The 21,297-nt window shown below is 35.9% G+C and overlaps 1 protein-coding gene across 9 annotated transcripts in view; it reads right to left on the reverse strand.

Annotated features, from left to right (window-relative positions):
* The window catches only part of CPLANE1 (ciliogenesis and planar polarity effector 1), a 254,183-nt gene that overhangs the window by 152,988 nt on the left and 79,898 nt on the right, over positions 1-21,297 (reverse strand). For all 9 annotated transcript variants that reach the window (XR_005210980.1, XM_037799359.1, XM_037799363.1 and 6 more), the window contains 4 exons: positions 19,483-19,621; positions 16,101-16,210; positions 15,784-15,942; positions 15,573-15,681 (listed from right to left, as the gene is read on the reverse strand). Coding sequence is in view for 8 of the 9 variants with exons in the window: in XM_037799359.1 (XP_037655287.1) it covers positions 15,573-15,681; positions 15,784-15,942; positions 16,101-16,210; positions 19,483-19,621 (517 nt within the window). In the remaining variant the exon portion in view is untranslated. The remainder of the gene's footprint in view (positions 1-15,572; positions 15,682-15,783; positions 15,943-16,100; positions 16,211-19,482; positions 19,622-21,297) is intronic.

Consider the following 21,297-nt stretch of genomic DNA (forward strand, 5'->3'; position numbering starts at 1 on the left):
CTTGACTCTTAGGGAAGTGAGTCTCTCTGGCGACATGGGACATGACTCCCAGGAATGAGCCCAGGTGATGTGGGACATTACTCCCAGGAATGAGCCCTGGCATTGAGGGACTGAGAGTGCCTTCTTGACCAAAAGGGGAAAAAGAAAGTAACAAAATAAGGTTTCAGTGGATGAGATTTCAAATAGAGGCAAGAGGCTAACCTGGAGATAGTCTTAGGCAAGCTTCAGCTAGATATTCCAAATGGCCATAGTATGCCAAGCCCAAATCAACGATAGTCCTGAAAATACTAAAGAATACCTGGGTCACTATCTGAGACTCTATAAAAGTTTCACTCACTAAGTTTATTTTTCAGAAACTTAAAACCTCCATTTTGTTCCTATGCCAGATAAGGCCCACAACACAGGCACCAGTGTCTTCAAGAATATCAACCAACTGCATCCCCCTTCCCCATAATGTTGACAACCCTTTTCAATATGAACAAGTTATGGTGGTTACTGCCCAGACATCTCTCAAGATTGAGACAGTGATCAAACAAGAGAAAGGGGTAGCAACAGACAAGGTAGGATTTAACAAAGGATTACGAATACTGACTCTTTATATAAATATTCTAATACGATATTAGAATAGCTAGAGGGAAATGACTGAAATGGCAGAAACGTAATGCATAACACTCTTTGAAATTTATTCTATAGCTACTTATTAAATTGTACTTTGAAAGTTATCACTTTTGTGTCTATATCTTATATTTCACAATAAGGAAATAACTGAAATTGTGGAACTGTAACCGAAAACATTTGAAATCTGGTCTCTACTAGTAAAAATGTACATTTTTCTGTATTGTATACTTTTCTGTATATATGTTGTATTTCACAATTAAAAATGTAAAAATAAAATAAAGAAACATTAGGAGAGCATAAAGAAGAATTTGAAAGAATACATAGAAAAATAGCTGCAAACCAGAGGACAGACCAACTGAATTTGAACACAAAATAGAAAAAATGGAGCTAAAAATGGAAAAATTTGTGCTGAGTCTCAGGGAAATAATTGAAAACATGACGCACACAAACATAAACATAATAAGAGTCCCATAAGAAGAGAAGGGAATAGGGCCAGGGAGACTATTTGAGGAAAAAAATGGCTGAAAAATTTTCCAACCCTTTTCAAAGACATAAACATTCAAATCAAAGCCCAATATACTCCAAACAGAATAAATCTGAATACACACACTCCAGGACACATAATAATCAGACTGTCAAATGCCAAAGAAAAGGAGAGAATCCTGAAAGCAAGTTAAAAGCAATTCAACATATATAATAATGTAGATTACAAGGGGTGACAGTGTGATTGTGAAGACCTTGTGGATCACACCCCCTTTATCTAGTGTATGGATGAGTGGAGGAATGGGGATAAAAACTAAAGGACAAATGGGGTGGGATGGGGGGATGATTTGGGTGTTTTTTTTCACTTTTATTTTTTATTCTTGTTCTGGGTCTTTCTGATGTAAGGAAAATGTTCAGAGACAGATTGTGGTGATGAACACATAACTATGTTATCATACTATGGACAGTGGATTCTATATCATGGATGATTGTATGGTGTGTGAATATATTTCAATAAAACTGAATTTAATTAAAAAAAAAGAAATTAGGAAAAAAAAAAAAAAAAGCAATTCAACACATACCAGGGAAGCCACATAAGGCTAAGTGCTGACTTCTTATCAGATACCATGGAGGGAAGGTGGCAGTGGTATGATATTTTTAAGATGCTGAAAGAGAAAAATGCCAGCTAAGAATTCTTTATCCAGCAAAGCTGTCACTCAAAAGTAATGAAGAGTTCAAAATATTCACAGATAAACAAAAGCTGAGAGACTTTGTTAACAAGAGGCCTCCTGCAAGAAATGCTAAGGGAATTCTGTCACCTTAAAAAAAAAAAAAGGACAGGAGAGAAAGGATTGGAGGAGAGTATAGAAATTATGATTATCAGCAAGGGTAACTAAAAGAATAAAAAGAGAGAAAAAATAGTTCTGAGAAATAAAAACCAAAGAATAAAATGGTCAAAGTCACAGATACTTTTACAGTAATAACACTGAATATTAATGGACTAAATTCACCAAACAAAAGATGTAGGTTTGGCAGAATGGATTAAAAAATATGACCCATCTATATGCTGTTTACAGTAGACTCATTTTAGAGCCAAAGATACAAATAGGTTGAAAGTGAAAGGATGGAAAAAGACATTCCACATAAGAGTAACCAAAAAAAAAAACACCTGGAGTAGCTATACTATTATCAGACAAAATAGACTTTTAATGTAAAAATGTTAAAAGACAAAGAAGGACACTACATAGTGAAAATGGGGCAATTTACCAAGAAGAAATAAAAATCATAAACATTTATGGGCCTAATCCATGTCCCAAAGTACATAAGGCAAAAAAAGGGGGGGGGGGGGCAAAACTAAAGGGAATAGGGAATAATAGATGTCTCTACAATAACAGTGGTAGACATCAACATACTACTCTATTCAATAGATAGAACATCAAAACAGGATCAATATGGAAACAGAGAACATAAACAATATGATAAATGGACTAGACCTAACAGACATATATAGAATTATACCCCAAAATAGCAGGATATACATTCTTCTCAAGTGCTCATGGAATATTCTCCAGCATAGAATACATGCTGGGGTACAAAACAGATCTTAATAAACTTAAAAAGACTGAAATTACAAAAAACACTTTCTCAGATCATAATGCAATGAAGCTCAAAATCAATAACAACTGGAGAACCGGAAATTTCACAAATATATGGAGGTTAAACAACTCACTCCTAAACAATCAATGGGTCAAAAGAAGAAATTGCAAGGGAAATCAGTAAATATTTTGAGACGAATGAAAATGAGACGAAAAAATATCAAAAGTTGCAGGATGTGGAGAAGACAGTGCTGAGAGGGAAATTTATAGCTCTAAACATGTACATTAAAAAGGAAGAAAGAGCTAAAACCAAAGACCTAACTGAACAACCGGAGAAACTAGAGAAAGAACAGCAAACTAATCCCAAAGCAAGCAGAGGGAAATAAATAACAAAAACTAGAGCAGAAATAAATGAAATTCAGAAATAAAAAAACAATAGAGAGAACAAATAAAACCAAAAGTTGGTTTTAAAGATTAGTAAAATCAACAAACTGTTAGCTATACTGACAAAGACAAAAAGAAGAGCCAAATAAATAAAATCAGATATGAGAGGGAGTTCATTACCAGGGAACCCAAAGAAATAAAAAGACATTAAGAGGATATTATGAACAACTGTATGTCAACAAACTAGGTAACTTAGATGAAATGGACAATTTCCTAGAAGCACACAAACAACACACATTGACTCAAGAAGAAATAGAAGACCATACAAACCAATCAAAAGTAGAGATTGAATGAGTCATCACAAACCTCCCAAAAAAGAAAAGCTCAGGACCAGAAGCTCAGGCTTCACAGGTGAATCCTACCAATCATTCCAAAAAGATCTAATATCATTCCTGCTCAACTCTTCCAAGAAACTGAAGGAGAGGGAACACTACTTAACTCATTCTATGAAGCCAACATCACCCTAATACCAAAGCATAATAAATATACTACAAGAAAAGAAACTACAAAGCAATCCTTCTAAAGAATATAGATGCAAAAATCCTTAACAAAATACTTGCAAAACAAATCCAACCACACGTTAAAAGAATTATACACCATAACCAAGTAGGTTTTATTCTAGGTATGCAAGGGTTGTTCAGCATAAAAAAATAAATTAAGGCAATACAGCACATTAACAAATCAAAAGGGAAAAACCACATGATCATCTCGATTGAGGCAGCAAACGCATTTGACAAAATTCAGCATTCTTTCTTGATAAAAATACTTTGAAAGGTAGGGATCAAAGGAAACTTCCTCAATGTAAAGGGCATATATGAAAAACCCATAGCTAACATCGTACTCAATGGTGCGAGACTGAAAAGCTTTCCCTCTAACATCAGGAAAAAGACAAGAATGCCCACTGTCATCAATGTTAATCAACATTATGCTAGAAGTTCTAGCTAGGGTGATTAGGAAATAAAAAGAAACATAAGGCATCCAAGTAACAGAGGAAGAAGTACAATTTTCACTATTTGCAGATGACCTGGTCCTAAATTTAAAAAATACTGAAGAAACCATGAGAAAGCTACTTGAGCTAATAAACAAAGTCAGCCAAGTGGTGAGAAACAAGATCAACATGCAACAATCAGTAGGGTTTCTATACACTATTACTGAGCTAACTGAGAAGGTAGTCAAGAAAAAACTTCCATTTAAAATAGCAACTAAAAAGAATCAAATATCTAGGAATAAATCTTACCAAGGATGCAAAGGAACTGTACACAGAAAACTACAAAATACTGCTAAAAGAAATCAAAGAAGACATAAATAAATGAAAAGACATTCTGTGTTCATGGATTGGAAGGCTAAATATCATTAAGATGTCAATTCTATCCAAAGTGATGTACAGAATCAATGCAACATCAATCAAAATTCCAACAGACTACTTTGCAGAAATTGAAAAGCTTATTTTCAAATTTATCTGGAAGACTAATGGGCTTAAAACAGCCAAAAACATCTTGAAAAAGAAGAATGAAGGGGGAAGACATATTTCTTGTCTTAAAGCATATTATAAGGCCACAGTGGTCAAAACAGCATGTTACTAGCATAAAGACAGATATATTGATCAATAGAATTGAATTGAGAGTTCAGAAATAGACCCTCAGATCTATGGTCAATTGATTTTTAATGAGGCTTCCAAACCCACACTCAACACGGAAAGAACTGTCTCTTCAATAAATGGTGATGGGAGAACTGGATATCCATATTTAGAAGAACAAAAGAGGATCCCTATATTATACTCTACATAAAAATTAACTCAAAATGGATGAAAGACCTAAATATAAGAGCCAGTACCACAAAACTCCTAGAAGAAAATGTAGGGAAGCAACTTCAAGGTTTAGTGATGGGCATCAGTTACTTAGACTTTATATCCAAAGCACAAACAATGAAAGAAAAATAGATAAATGTGAACTCCTCGAAGCTGAGTACTTCTGTGCTTCAAGGACGTTGTTAAAATGATGAAAAGGCAGATAACCCAATGGAAGAAAATATTTGGAAACCACATATCTGTTAAGGGTTTGCTATCCAGAATATATAAAGATTTCTACAACTCAACAATAAAAAGACAACCCAATTTAAAAATTGGCAAAACACACAAATAGTCATCTTCACAAAGATGAAATACAAATGGCTAAATGGAACATGAAAAGATACTCATCTTCACTAGTTATTAGGGAAATGCAAATCAAAGCCATAATGAGGTATCATTTCATACTTACTAGAATGGCCACTATTATTCTGAGTGTAATTAACAGTGTTGAATTATTTATGTGACCATGGTTGAAAGAGGAAGTTTTGGGTCATGTAAACTACTAGAATGCAAGTCAGAAGATAAAATATGTGACTGTAAAACACAGAGCAATCAGTCAGTAGATAAAGGAGTTTAATAACAGGGTATAGTAAGGCAAAAAGTCCTTCCAAAAGCAGTCATTCCAGGGTGACTATGGGCATACCCAAGGCTACACCAATTGAGGAAAAATATCAGAGACTTAACAGGGAAGGAGGAAAGGGGAGACATACTCCACTAAAATAATCTAATCAGTCATTAAATAAATAAACAAGCATATAGCAGTAATAAGCTCTGGGGGGGGGGGGGCGGGTAGGAACCAGTACCCAGAATTGCTATAATATATTATCTAAAATGCAAATTTCCAACAAAAGAAAAATCACAAGACATACAAAGAAACAGAGTGGCATAATCCATGAGCTGGAAAAAAATATAGGCAACCAAAATTGCTTGTGACAGCAGCCAGCTGTCAGATTTAACAGACAAAGGCTTCAAAGTAGCAGTTATAAATATGTTCCCAATAACTAAAGAAAACCATGATTAAAGAAGTAAAGGAAGGTAAGATGATGATCCTACATCAAATAGAGAATATCAATATAGAAATAGAATTTATTTTAAAAAAGAACCAAATGTAAATTCTGGAGTTGAAAAGTAAAATAACTGAAATGGAAAATTCACTAGAGGGAATTCAACTAGAGTTGAACTGGCAGAAGAAAGAATTAGGAAACTTGAAGATAGATTAATAGAAATTAAGCAATTTGAAGAACAGAGGGAAAAATGGACAGAGCATGAGAGAAATGTAAGACAATATTAAGCACATCAACATATGCATAATGGGAGTATCAGAGGAGAGAAGAGAGAAAAAAGGAAGAGGAAAAATAACTGAAGAAATATGGCTGAAAAGTTTCAAATTTATTCAAAAGAAAGTAATCTACAGATCCAGGAAGCTCAACTAACTCCACGTAAAATAAACACAAAGAGAATCACAAAGAGATACATCATAGTCAAAATGCTGAAATCCAAAGACAAGAAAAGCTTGAAAGCAACAAGAGAAAAATGATTCATCACTTAAAAGAGAAAACAGTAACATTAACAGGTAATGTCTCAGCAGAAAAAAATGGAGGCCTAAGGCAGTGGGACATTTAAAGTGCTCAAAGAAAATACTATCAAACAAGAATCCAATATCCAGCAATGCTATCTTTCAAAAATGAAGGTGATTGCCCTCCCCACTACGTGGGATCAGACACCCAGGGGAGTGAATCTCCCTGGCAACGTGGAATATGACTCCCGGGGAGGAATGTAGACCTGGCATCGTGGGACAGAGAACATCTTCTTGACCAAAAGGGGGATGTGAAAGGAAATGAAATAAGCTTCAGTAGCAGAGAGATTCCAAAAGGAGCCGAGAGGTCACTCTGGTGGGCACTCTTATGCACACTTTAGACAACCCTTTTTAGGCTCTAAAGAATTGGGGTAGCTGGTGGTGGATACCTAAAACTATCAAACTACAACCCAGAACCCATGGATCTTGAAGACAGTTGTATAAAAATGTAGCTTATGAGGGGTGACAATGGGATTGGGAAAGCCATAAGGACCACACTCCACTTTGTCTAGTTTATGGATGGATGAGTAGAAAAATAGGAGAAGGAAACAAACAGACAAAGGTACCCAGTGTTCTTTTTTACTTCAATTGCTCTTTTTCACTCTAATTATTATTCTTGTTATTTTTGTGTGTGCTAATGAAGGTGTCAGGGATTGATTTAGGTGATGAATGTACAACTATGTAATGGTACTGTGAACAATCGAACGTACGATTTGTTTTGTATGACTGCGTGGTATGTGAATATATCTCAATAAAATGAAGATAAAAAAAACACTGAATTTTAAAAAGACAAAAAAAAATGAAGGTGAAATAAAGACGTCTTATAAACAAAAACTAAGATAAACTGTTGCTAATAAACTTGCCATATAAGAAATATGAAAGGAAGTTCTTCAGGCTGAAAGCAAATGACCCCAACGGTAATTCAAATACACATGAGAAAACAAAGATCATCAGTGAAGGTAAATGTAATTATAAGACAAAAAAAAAAAAAAATGCTTATCTTTCTCCTTTCTTCTAATTGATTTAAAAAGCAACTGTATAGGCAGACTATTTCCACATTGAGTTCTGAACTCGCTGCCATTCAGAGCAGCTCCTGAATCCATTCAGAGAAGCTCCTGAATTCAGGGCAATGTGACTCAACTTCCCCACCCTGTAGATAAGGCCCATATTAAAAGCTCATGTCTCAGAACATATCTAGTGCTTTCTTTAGTCCTTTGGCTACAAAAGCCCTCTTGGGCTGTGACAACTGGCATGCCAGCCTGGAGACTAAAGAAATCCCAGACACTGATGACAGGAATTTGGGGAAGGGAAAGGGGAAGTCCCCGAGTGGGATATTGGGGTGGCCTGTGACATCTATGTGGGGAAGGGTGGCTATCCTCCTAGATGAATGGGGTCTGCCGAGGGAGTATGGAGATGTGTGTGACTCCCCGGCTGGACTAATAGCCCTCCTGCAACAGGCCACAGGACTAGCAGGATTTCATGAGAAAAAGGAAAGCCGCCAGGCTGCTGCAGCAGTAATCTGGCTATTCTTGGAGGCTTGTATGTGCAGCTACAGAAAACAGCTGATGTGGCAGTCTGCTGCTTAGAAGAAGAATTGAAGTTAGAAAGGGAGACACAATTGACCCAAGCACAACTGAAAGTTTAGAAATACTGGCAAGCCAGTACACTAGAGTAAGAGGGCATAAGCTGCCCAAAGAGCAAGTTCGGCATACCCTAGCTTCCCCTGACCCTAAAGTGGAGGACCCTGTTGATTCCTCATCGAAAGATGATGAGCCTGTCTGACCGAGAAATTAAAACTGAGGAAAGTAAGCATGCACGTCCTCTGGTCCAACAAAAGTTGCCTTCTCCCAGACGCACTGTGGCAATATATCAGTATAAATTACCAGGGTCATTTAATAGCCCTGTCTGGCCAATGAAAAAAACCAATGGTACCCGGCAAATAACTATTAATTATATTGAACTTAATTTAGTAACTACTTTGTTTGCAACCTCGTCAAATATAGCTACCTTGTTGCAGGACATGAGTACTCAATTAAGCCAATTTCACTTTGTGTTAAACCTGTTAAAGCTTATTTTAGTATTTTAGATTCCTCCAGCCAGACTGCGTCCACCTTCATGTGGGAAAAACAACAATGGACATTTGCTGTGCTTCCACAAGGATACCGCCACAGTCCCACCATCTGCCATGGACTGGTACCACAGGATTTAAAGAAAAGGACACCCCCTATGTTTCACTATAATGATGATATCATGCTAACCAGTAATTCTTTTCCAGATCTAGAAATTGCCACTAGGACAGTGGTTACCCACCTTCAAAGTCGAGGATAGGTGATAAATCAAAGCAAATTACAAGAGCCTGGACATTCTATCAAGTTTTTGGGTATTGTCTGATTGGGAAAAACTAAAGCTATTCCTTTAGCTGTTGTTAAAATACAAAGTTATCCTATACTGCTAACTCCTAAACAATTTATAACTTTTCTTGGTTTATTAAATTATTAGAAACTGTTTATACTCTATTTAAAAATTTTAAAACCTTTGTACACCCTAATTAGAAAAGGAAAAGCATGGGAATGGGATTTTCCATGGTGGGTTGTGTTTATAAAAGCTAAGCGAACTATCGAGCAAGCACAGGCTTTAAAGGGGGTGGACCCAATATATCTTGTGAATTGGATGTGGCCAGTGCCAATACTGGCTTTGGGTGGGGTTGTGGCAAAGGCATCAGGCTAAATGTGTAACTATTAGATTCTGGTCCCAACTTTGGAAGGGCACAGAACTCAGATATAGCCTGCTGGAAAAGCAATTGTATGCAGCTTATAATGCTCTGTTACAAGTCGAAGGTCTAAATCAAAGGTGCCCAATGACCTTACGGGTGGCCACACTCACACAGGGGTGGACACAGGAGACTATAATTAAGCCCCATTCGGGGAGTGTTCAGCTAAGCACGCTGACCAAATGGAAAGCCTACATCCTACAATGCTGAATTTTTAACAACAGCCCTGTGAGGGCAGAGATGCATGAAGTTTTAGGACTGGTTTCCCATGTGGAAGAGCAGCATGCCCTGCCTCCTGTTGATCCTCCTGAGGTGGCTCATCCCATGCCCACCACTGACAGACAAGGGAGTATACCTGACTCTTCATGGTATACTGATGGATTGGCACTTGGGCTACATGCTATCTGGATGGCCGTGACTGTCCAGCCAAGTACTGACTTCATCTGGTGGGAGACTGGAACTTTGCAAAGCAGCCAGTGGCCTGAGCTGCAGGCTGTATGGATGGTAACTGTCCATGAACCAGGAGACACCTTGACTGTCTGCCCAGATAACGGCCATATATCGAGGCCTAACAGCATGGATGGCCACGTGGAAGCAGGAGCAATGGATGGTGGCTGACCACCCACTACGGGGAAAGAAATTGGGGGAAGACATCTGGATGGCCTGCCAGAAATGTAAGGTAACTGCTTTCCATATTTCTGCCCATAATGTTAACTCATTGCCAGTTAATGCAGAAGTGGATGCCCTAGTGAAATTCTACAACCTAATACCAACTATGCATGACGCGACTGAATGGCTGCATCAGAAAACCAGGCAGGAGTAGAAAGAATTAAAAGGAGTAGAGGACGACGGCTGAGAATGCTTCTTCATTGGACCCATCCCATCGATGGCCCCATTGGCCGAGACCAGATTCCTCTCACCTGGTGGCAAGTAGACTATGTTGGCCCCCTTCCTCTGTCCAAAGGGGCAAAATATATATTCACCACTGTAGATATGGCTACAGGACTGCTGCTGGCCTTCCAGTGGGCAAGGCCAAATAACAAGCTAACATACATAGCTTAGAAAAACTAAGTGCCTTTTTTGGGGTCCCCACACACTTGGGCAGCAATAGGGGGACCCCCTTCACCAGGCAATTAATCCAGGCCTGTGCTACAGAACAATAACGTCCTTTGGATGTTTCACTTGCCTTATAATCCCACAGCAGCTGGGTTAATTGAAAGAGTGAATGGCCTTTTAAAGGAACACTTAAAGGATAATAGAAACCCCTTACAACAACGGGCTCAACAACTGTATCAGCATTAACTCCAGACCCAAAGCCGTGGCTCCCACTCCTGTGGAAATGGTTACTGCTGGGCCCATGCAGGCCTTACGAATTCAAATAAGGGGGGCCAGCTACCCTCAAGCCACAGCAAGTCAGCAATCATCATCTGCTCTTGCCTGTGCCACAAACACTAGAAATTGGGTATTAAGGTCAATTGGCTCTGGTTCTGGCCCACGCAGCCAACCTGGTTGAGAACCCTAAGCCCATGGGGTATTATGCCAAAGGTTATTTGAATTCCCCATCTGGGACCCCCATACCCCAGGGAAATATATGCATAACTTTGCAACCCCAAATTAACTGTAGATCTGACCACAAAGGACTCCCCGCAGGGGAAGAAAATATGTCATTTAAAAACCTCCTCATCTAGAACTCTTCTATCCACTAATGAAAACTCAGCTTATATATTGTTCCTACATGTGCTATTAATTCTTGTTAAAAAAAACTGTATATTAGTTTCAATAATGCATTAAAGTGTTTTAAGTATTTAGCATTATTCTAACAAGTTTTAATTTTAGTGGTAATTGTATGCTGTAGAATGTCTACTTGAAAACAGTTTCCAAATTTATTTTGGTAACTTAAGTATAAGAGGTATACAGGATGTTTTGTATGAAAAGGAATAGGAAAGTAGTTTTGTCCTAAATGATTGGCTGTTTCAGAATGGAAAACAGAAAATGTAGGTCAAAAACCTGTATGCATATAGAAAGTTGCAGAAAGTATGCAGAAAGGGAAATTTACTTTTGTGGACAAAGTTAGGAAATGGTAAAAAACAAACAAACAAACAAAAAACTAGTTATAGAATAAAGCAGACTGCCTGGTAGTTTTATCTGTTGGCTATTTTAGCCCCAGGTGTACCTGTGCTTTAATTAATATTCAATGTTGTGTTTATGTACCCAATAACTCACAAAATGTAACACAAGCTCTTGATCACATGCCACATTATACACAAAATATTGAACATTTATCTGATGATCGTTTGTCAAATGGTTTAATTCTTTAACTTGGCCATGGTGCCACTTGTTAATAGGATTACTGTCCATATGTACTGGTTTACTGGTACTCTGCTGTTCACTGTATTGTTGTTGTGGAATGTGGATGCAATGTCTGTCTAATGGTCAACACAAATTGCTGCATGGGGGTGGATTGTGGGAACATTCCCACATTGGCCTTGAAGACTGCAAACAGCAGCTTGCGTGACCTAGGTCACTTAAGTTTGACCTATTCTCCTTGTAAAATCAGGTGCTACAGTTGTCAAAACAGCATGGTACTGGCACAAAGATAGACATATTGATCACTGGAATTGAACTGAGAATTTGGAGGTATACCCCCAGATCTATGGCCGACTGATCTTTGATAAGGCCCCCAAAGCCACTGAACTGGGACATAACAGCCTTTTCAACAAATGGGGCTGGGAAAGTTGGATATCAATATCCAAAAGAATGAAAGAGGACCCCTACCTCACATCCTACACAAAAATTAACTCAAAGTGGATCAAAGATCTCAATAGAAAAGACAGTACCATAAAACTCCTAGAAGATAATGTAGGAAAACATCTTCAAGACCTTGTATTAGGTGGCCACTTCCTAGACCTTACACCCAAAGCACAAGCAACAAAAGAAAAAATAGATAAATAGGAACTCCTCAAGCTTAGAAGTTTCTGTATCTCAAAGGAATCTGTCAAAAAGGTAAAGAGGCAGCCAACTCAATGGAAAAAAATGTTTGGAAACCATGTATCTGACAAAAGACTGATATCTTGCATATATAAAGAAATCCTACAACTCAAGCATAATAGTACAGACAGCCCAAGTATAAAATGGGCAAAAGATATGAAAAGACAGTTCTCTGAAGAGGAAATACAAATGGCCAAGAAACACATGAAAAAATGTTCAGCTTCACTAGCTATTAGAGAGATGCAAATTAAGACCACAATGAGATACCATCTCACACCAATTAGAATGGCTGCCATTAAACAAACAGGAAACTACAAATGCTGGAGAGAATGTGGAGAAACTGGAACTCTTATTCATTGTTGGTGGGACTGTATAATGGTTCAGCCACTCTGGAAGTTAAGTCTGGCAGTTCCTTAGAAAACTAGATATAGAGTTACCCTTCAATCCAGTGATTTTACTTCTTGGTATATACCCGGAAGATCTGAAAGCAGTGACACGAACAGATATCTGCACACCAATGTTCACAGCAGCATTATTCACAATTGCCAAGAGATGGAAACAACGCCAATTGCTTTCCAACAGATGAGCGGACAAATAAAATGTGGTATATACACATGATGGAATACCACGCGGCTGTAAGAAGGAACGATGTCGTGAAACATGACAACTTGGATGAAACTTGAAGATATAATGCTGAGCGAAATAAGCCAGGCATAAAAAGAGAAATATTATATGCTACCATTCATGTGAACATTAAAAATTTTAAAACAAATGGTTTATAATGTAGAATGTAGGGGAACTAGTGATAGAAAGCAATTAAGGAAGGGGGAATGATAATCCAATAAAACAGATAAGGTATCGTGGGTAAATTTAACGTTCTGGGAATGCCCAGGAATGACTGTGGTCTGCTAATTTCTGATGGGTATAGTAGGAACAAGTTCACAGAAATGTTGCTATATTAGGTTACTTTCTTGGGGTAGAGTAGGAACATGTTGGAAGTAAAGTAGTTATCTTAGGTTAACTGTCCTTTTCTTACTCCCTTGTTATGGTTTGTTTGAAATGTTTTTTTATTGTATGGTTTTAAAAAAAAAATTTTAATATAGTTAATTTAAAAAAAAGTTAATTAAAAAAAAATCTGAAAAAAATATGCAGAGTCCCCTTGAGGAGCTGGTGGAGAATGCAGAGGTATTGGGCTTCCCCACCTCGATGGTTGTTAATGTGCTCACAGACATAGGGGACTGGTGGTTTGATGGATTGAGCCCTCTACCACAGGTTTTACCCTTGGGAAGACGGTTACTGCAAAGGAGAGGCTAGGCCTCCCTATAACTGTGCCTAAGAGCCTCCTCCCGAATGCCTCTTTGTTGCTCAGATGTGGCCCTCTCTCTCTAGCTAAGCCAACTTGGCAGGTGAAATCACTGCCCTCCCCTCTACATGGGATTTGACACCCAGGGGATTGAATCTCCCTGGCAACGTAGAATTGACTCCCGGGGAGGAATGTAGACCTGGCATCATGGGATGGAGAACATCTTCTTGACCAAAAGGGGATGTGAAAGGAAATGAAATAAGCTTCAGTGGCAGAGGGATTCCAAAAGGAGCTGAGAGGTCACTCTGGTGGGCACTCTTATGCACAATATAGACAACCCTTTTTAGGTTCTAGTGAATTGGAGTAGCTAGCAGTAAATACCTAAAACTATCAAACTACAACCCAGAACCATGAAGCTTGAAGATGACTGTATAAAAATGTAGCTTATGAGGGGGTGATAATGTGATTGGGAAAGCCATAAGGACCACACTCCCCTTTGTCTAGTTTATGGATGGATGAGTAGAAAAATGGGGGAAGGAAGAAAACAAACAAACAAAGGCACCCAGTGTTGTTTTTTACTTTAATTGCTCTTTTTCACTTTATTATTCTTGTTATTTTTGTGTGTGTAGTAATGAAGGTGCCAGGGATTGATTTTGGTGATGAATGCACAACTATGTAATGGTACTGAGAACAATCGAATGTATGCTTTGTTTTGTATGACTGTGTGGTATGTGAATATATCTCAATAAAATGAATTAAAAAAAAATTCAGGTGCTAAATGTAATAAATACCCAAAACTACCTCCTCCCTGAGACTCCCTGAGATACTGTAATCTACAAGATAATCTATAATCCTCCCCTTCTGCCTGTTGACTACAATCAGTCCCTCCCTACATCACAAGACCCATGCTCTCACCTTATGCTCTCATACCCATTGAAATATTGAGTCCTTATAACCAGCTTATTCAGCACCCCTCAAAGTGTGGACTATTTCCACGTTGAGCTCTGAACTCGCTGCCATTCAGAGCAGCTGCTGAATCCATTCAGAGAAGCTCGTGAATTCATGGTGACATGACTCAACTTCCCCACCCTGTAGGTAAGCCCCATGTCTCAAAAACAACAACAACAAAAAAAGCACCTGTATAAAACAATATGTATGTACTATATTGTTAGGCCTATAACATATGGAAATGTAATGTATTTGCTAATAACAGCACAAAGCAGGTGGGTGGGAGCAAAGCTGTACTGGGCTAAGAAAATGACTCTGGATGGTAATGTGAACTCACAAGAACAAAAAAAAAGAACCAGAATGATAAATATTACAAAAGCTTTAAATATATACTTGTTCTCCTTTCTTCTCTCAGCTTCTTTAAAAGACATAAAATTTATGTAAAGTAAGAATTGAACAATGTATTACATTTATAACATCTATAGATTTAATACAAATAACAATACCACCACAAAAATGGTGGAAGGAACTAGAGCTGTATAAGATAAACATATCTATATTTCAGTGGAATTAAGTTGTATAAATTTGAAGCTGCTTCTGATAAGTTAAGATGCACATAGTAAGTCCTGGAGCAATCATTAAAGAAATTAAAATGCTACATTAGAAAATATTCACTTAATACAAAAGAAAGCAGTAAAGGAGTAATAAAAAACATGAAACATGAGACAAAGTAAATTGGCAGACATAAATCCAGCTATATCTATAATAAAGTTAAATGTAAATGGATTAAACAATCCCATCAAGGGGTAGAAACTGCCAAACTGAATTAAAAAACAAAATCCAACTATATGCTATCTACAGAAGACACACTTTAGATTCAAAGACATAAACAGATTGAAAACAAAAGGACAGAAAAATGTTTATCATACAAACAGCAACTAAAAAACATCAGAATCTTCAGCAATTTATCTATTAGATATCTAAAAAAAAGACAATACCTTTCACAACACAGTGTCTGAGTCTCTGTTGAAGAGAGTAATATTTTTCTCTTAAAGAAACCCTTATGTCCTCAGGATTGGGAAATGCTTTAATGAAAATTTCTGCTACCTTCAGAAAAATTTAAAAATGAATTTTATGAGTAACATAAAATAAAAATCCTTTAAAATCTCTTATTCTAATCTAGTTTATTTTCACATATAATAACATTACCTTGCTGATCGGTGGCAACTCTCCAATAAGACTTAAAATTGTATCTTGAATAAGTTCTTCAATATTCAAAAATCGAGAGAAAGGAAGCATTCTATAAGCCCATTCCACTGCACTGAGGCAGTGCTCAATCATACAAGAATCAAACTCCACTTCAAGGTCCTAAATGGATATTGAAAAATTTATTTCCTTTTGAGTTTAGATTGATAGGCCAGAATGAGTTCAAAGAGAAAATTTTGCTACAACAGTAAAATCTCCAATTAAGCAATAATATTCTAAGTAATGTTTTTCATTTTTCTTATTCTTGTACAGGTAAATACCTTTTTTTCTCCCACATTTTCTCTTGCTTTTTGATATTGCCTGCAACAATAGGATAACTTTTCACGGATATGCAGCATCCAACACAAAGCACAAAGTTCTCTGAAGCAACCTAAATCAGGAACACAAATATGAAATAAAATTGTATGACTATGTATGTTAATAACATCCCCACCTCAAATGATAACTTTTTTTCAAAATAAGTATCTTTATTTGACTATAAAAGAAACCACATGCTTATTGTAAACTACCTTATTAAAAAGTCAAGTAGACTCTTTCTGAATTTTATACACATTGTTAACTTACTCTACTTACTATGAGTTTACTTGCTTTATAACTTCACAGAGTATTATGGATATTTTTCAAAGCCAATACTCAGAGCTCTACTTTCTATTGTTCTATTGTACAGGTAATTTATTTGGTAACTCACTTTTTGATGGGCACTAATGTTTTAAACTTTTTAACATTAAAAACAATCATTTGAAATATTAATTCTTACATTAAAAGCAATACAAGTACATAAACATATATATAAAATCATGCCTCATATGTTGTTTTGCAGCTAGCTTTTTTTCATGTCCTAAAGGTTGGATGGGTATCTTTCCAGGGTGGTAATACAAACATATTAAGTTTTTTTATTCCCAATATAGTATTCTGTTGTGTGGATTATCATGATTTAACTATGCACACTGCAAGGGCTTTACAATCCAGCTGGCAAAACATGTTTCCATTGTCCTGCTAATCTTAAATTTAATTTCCCTTATCATGACTAAAATGTGACCCATCAAGTAAGACCCATCCTCCCTGCTCACCTGTTCTGAGGTTAATGTTTTCCTGTGGAGAGAAAAAGGCAATCCCCTAAAACTTACTTAATTTTTTTTTTAGTGACCATATTTTTATAGTAAACTAACTTTTCCTAAAACAATTTTACTAAATTAACTTACTGAAATAATTTCAGTAAAATAATGACTAATGGACATTATTTTCATTTTACTTAGAAAGCTAGCTGATACATTTTTTAAACAACTATCACAAGTTGGTAAACACAGTTCAACATTATTTAAACTGAGCAGAAAACAAATCTCTACAAACCCTACCCACCATAGGAGAGCAGATGCAGGGTGGTGAGTACATGCCCCTGGGGGTTTATCAGGACCATGTATAAGTATTTTCAAACTACACTCCTTCCCTTGACACCAGATTCTGGTGGTTTTAAGAGAATCTACAGCCCAATCTTTTGAGAAAGGTACCATTACTGATGGATATGTTTCATTATTTCATATGGCATGCTGAGAACTAAGGCTAACAATCAGAGTACAACGTAACAGGTAGCTACTTATCTTCTAAAAGGATTTTTATCTGTGTTTTTTTAACCATGTTCAAAAAGACAATACAATAGAAAATATCATGCATGCACCACACATAGTAAGGATAAGGATAATTCATTAAACTTTCATTCCAGTTTTATAGGAGTGTGTGTATGTACTGAGTCTTGATATAAAATCTGCATCTTACTATAAGTAATGGTCAAAAAGTTTGAATACCAAAAAGATATAATCAACTTAAACCAGAATGTAAGGGGTTCTACAGAACAAATGATCTGGAATCATTAATAAATAAATGGCATGAAAACAATGGGCTAAGGAAAAGTTTATAGATTGAGACTTAATATTAACCAAAATGCAGTGTCTGAAGGATCTTGTTTGAATCCAGATTTTTAAAAAACTGTAAAAAGATATTTTTGAGAAAATCAAGGAAATTTAAACAGAATAGATAATATATGATATCAAGGAATTTCTGTAAGTTTTGTTAGGCATAATAGAATCGTGCATATTTAAAAAGTCATTATCTGTTAACTACATATATTGAAGTATTTTGGGTGAAATGATAAGACTGTTTCGGATTGGCTTTCAAATGTTGACAATTGTTGCAGCTGAGTGGTAGGTACTTGAGAATTCATTATATTCTCTTTACATCTACTTAAATTTTCTATAATAATAAGCTTCAAAATTTTTGAAAGCTATGATTTCAGATGATAATCTTGGAAAGGAAACTTTTAAAATTTAGCCAAATCTCTTCTCAACAATAAAACTGCAAAACTGGGTAAAACAGTAATGAAGTAGCGGACTTCAGTTAGGGTCAAAATGAAAATGTATGTTCAAATTCTTTTTTAAAATCATTTCAAAGGACTATGTTCTATTTATAAGCAACAAACTTTTAACTGGGATTGTAAATTTAACAGATCTAGATTTTAAAGAAATATACCAGTATTGTATATATATTTCTAGTTGACACCTGCCTCTTTCTTTTGTTAGACTGAACAGAAAATTTATGAAATTAAGCTCATGTCAGAAGAGAGAAGCAACTGAAAAGCATTTTATTGCCAATACTGTTTGAAAATAGCCTGTTTGATGAAGCCCAGGACTCTCAGTATTTTACATTGGTAGTAAGGTTGAATGAGATAGAAAGGCACATTTTCATCAAAGTCTAGAGATAAGATCAGGGCTTAATATAAATGGGACTGATAAGAATTAAGGATTAAGGAGAGAAGAGTAGAATGATAATTAAAAGTTTTACTTCTTTTTAATCTTGGTATGCAGAAAAACTGGACATAAACCATGAACAGACCATTTAAAAGAAGAAATATAAATAGCAAACTAAAGTATTCATGTAACCGGAAGTCAAAAGAAAGACACATTAAAATAAAATCACCATTTTTCACCCATTATATTAATCTGAAAAAAACTATAAAATTTGACATGCAATTCAAGAGATTTAAAACAGGCATACCCATTGATCCAGCAATTCCAATTCTGAGATTCTATTTTAAGGAAATATTTTAAAGTTTAAAAAGAAATAAATATGCCAGAGGCAACTTAAATGTACAAATAAAGAAATTTATACTATTACATACTACTAAAAGCCATTAAGAATAATTGATATGAAAGTTAATACAGTGGAAAAAAGCTTAGGTGGGGCATATTGTTAGAAAAGCAGGAGACAAAATTGGTAAGTCAAGATTGAAAGGTTTAGGCCTGACTCCTTAAAGTGGTTGGCAGCACATCCGAAGGGCAGGAAAATCACCAGGGAGTGGCATTCTTGAGGGCTAAAATTCGAAATTTAAATAATAAAGAAATGGCAATAATGTCATAGTTGTAAAGATTTGTTTTAAATAATAAATTCCTACTTCAATACAACATATAATATATATGTTTATACCTAGCTGTTAAAACAGTATTTTCTTGTAAACACAAAATAAAATATAGAACATGCTATACTCTGAAGAGTAACAATGCTTACCAACTTTCCCATATTAAACGTAAAATATATCATTATTCAAATTTAGGTCTAATTTCTTAGCATTCAGTTCACTTGGGCACAAACCTATTGCTTTACTGGAAACTTCATCAAGTTTGTGGTCTCCAGTTGCTCCAGGTCTAAAGTATGCTACACCTCCTTTACAGTAATAAAGTAACGACTGAGGGAAAGGACTCAATGAAGGAAGGGAACCTTTTATTCGAATCTGAAAGTAAAGAATGACAGAAGATTATCATTAATTATCAATAGTAGAAATTATCAATAGTAGAAATAGTAGAAATTAATTTTTAAGGAGACTATAGAGCAAGTAACAAGGCATGTAAGATAAACTATATAGATGGGAAATACAGAAAGGTTCCTACACTATGCAAGTAAAATACCAATGAAATTACCTGTACTTTCAGAAACTTAGCTCACAAATTTAATTCAAGAAATTCACTAGGTTATATCTCAAAAAGAGAAAAAAAAGGTTCTAACCAAATTCTTTATCCACTCTTATTCAATTTTGACTATATATAAGAAATTAATGCTATTCATCTCCACATTTCCCCACAAGCATAAAAAACTCTCATCCAAAATAAAACTATGTGCAGTGCCTAAAAGCAAATACAAAAAACATTTATCTACATACACAACTTTTTTAAAAACTAAACTATAAGTGAAAGAACTAGAAAGTCATCATTTGGCAACCTCTAATAAAATAACGGCTCTCAGCAAGAATCATTAATAAATGCTAAATTAAGTAACAGGCTGATGGGTTGATGGGGAACTTGACAAGGATCAGATCAGGCTAACATGACTTAAACTCACTGATCAATCTTACCATCACCAAAGGTGAGATAAACAGACATATGTACCACATGATATAATACAACAACACTTAACAAAGGAATTGTGTCTAAGAAAATTTGAACCTGAATCTAATCAAACCTCTAACATCTCAATAAGTATAGATTGATTACAGCACATAAAAGGAAAGAGGAATAAGTTAAATGACACTAAATGAGGGAACGTTCAAGCAAATTCAGAATATGTTACAGGACAAATTACTCTATTTCTGTAACAAGTCAAGAATAAAAAAATAAATCAAAAGGTATGGTTATAGAACTCTAAGAGACAAATTTTTACAAGGAGTGTCTTCAGCTGTGTTTCCAATTTTAAGAGAATCCACACAGTCCTTATATGCTTTTTGAGTTAATACATATTTTTAAACAAAGTTTTCTATAACAAACATTCAGTGTCAAGGCTGTATAAATCAATAGCTCTTGAAACTATTAAAATCAGTCTTTTAATAATACAGGAAAGCTCTTTGTTTTAATTAATATATTTAAAATCCACATTGTGATGACAAGACAGAATGAGTATAGTTTTAACATATATTTTTATAGTAGCTGTTTACAAATTTCACAAACTTTACTATCTAAAAAAAGTTAAATATCAAAAATATAGTTAAACAGCTTCCCAGATTTTTGTAAAGATCCCTACTAAAAAAAAGTTGTGGCTTCTGGTATTAACCTTAATTTTAATAAGAGCCAAATGGAAGATACTTGGGGCTGATAACATTTATTTTCACCTTTCAGTGAGAGAGTCAGAGAGCAGGCCTGCAGAGGACACACCAGCAGATGTCCCATCAGACTGTGGATCAGTTAAGAATGCTGTTTCAGCTCAGCTGAAGCCAGTAAAAAACAGGATAACAGCCCCAGAATAAAACAGAATTGCATAGCTCAGAAGATAGCTAGTGGGAGATCCTGACTAGTGGAACAACTGGAAGGAAACACATAGCCAAGAACTAACACTAATCTTCCAATGCTTTGATCCCACGTGAGCTCCCACAGAATGTAGACAACACCTCAGAGAGAAGTAGGGGAAAGCCTTGAAATG

The sequence above is a fragment of the Choloepus didactylus genome, chromosome 11, assembly GCF_015220235.1.
Source record: "Choloepus didactylus isolate mChoDid1 chromosome 11, mChoDid1.pri, whole genome shotgun sequence".
NCBI lineage: Eukaryota > Metazoa > Chordata > Mammalia > Pilosa > Megalonychidae > Choloepus > Choloepus didactylus.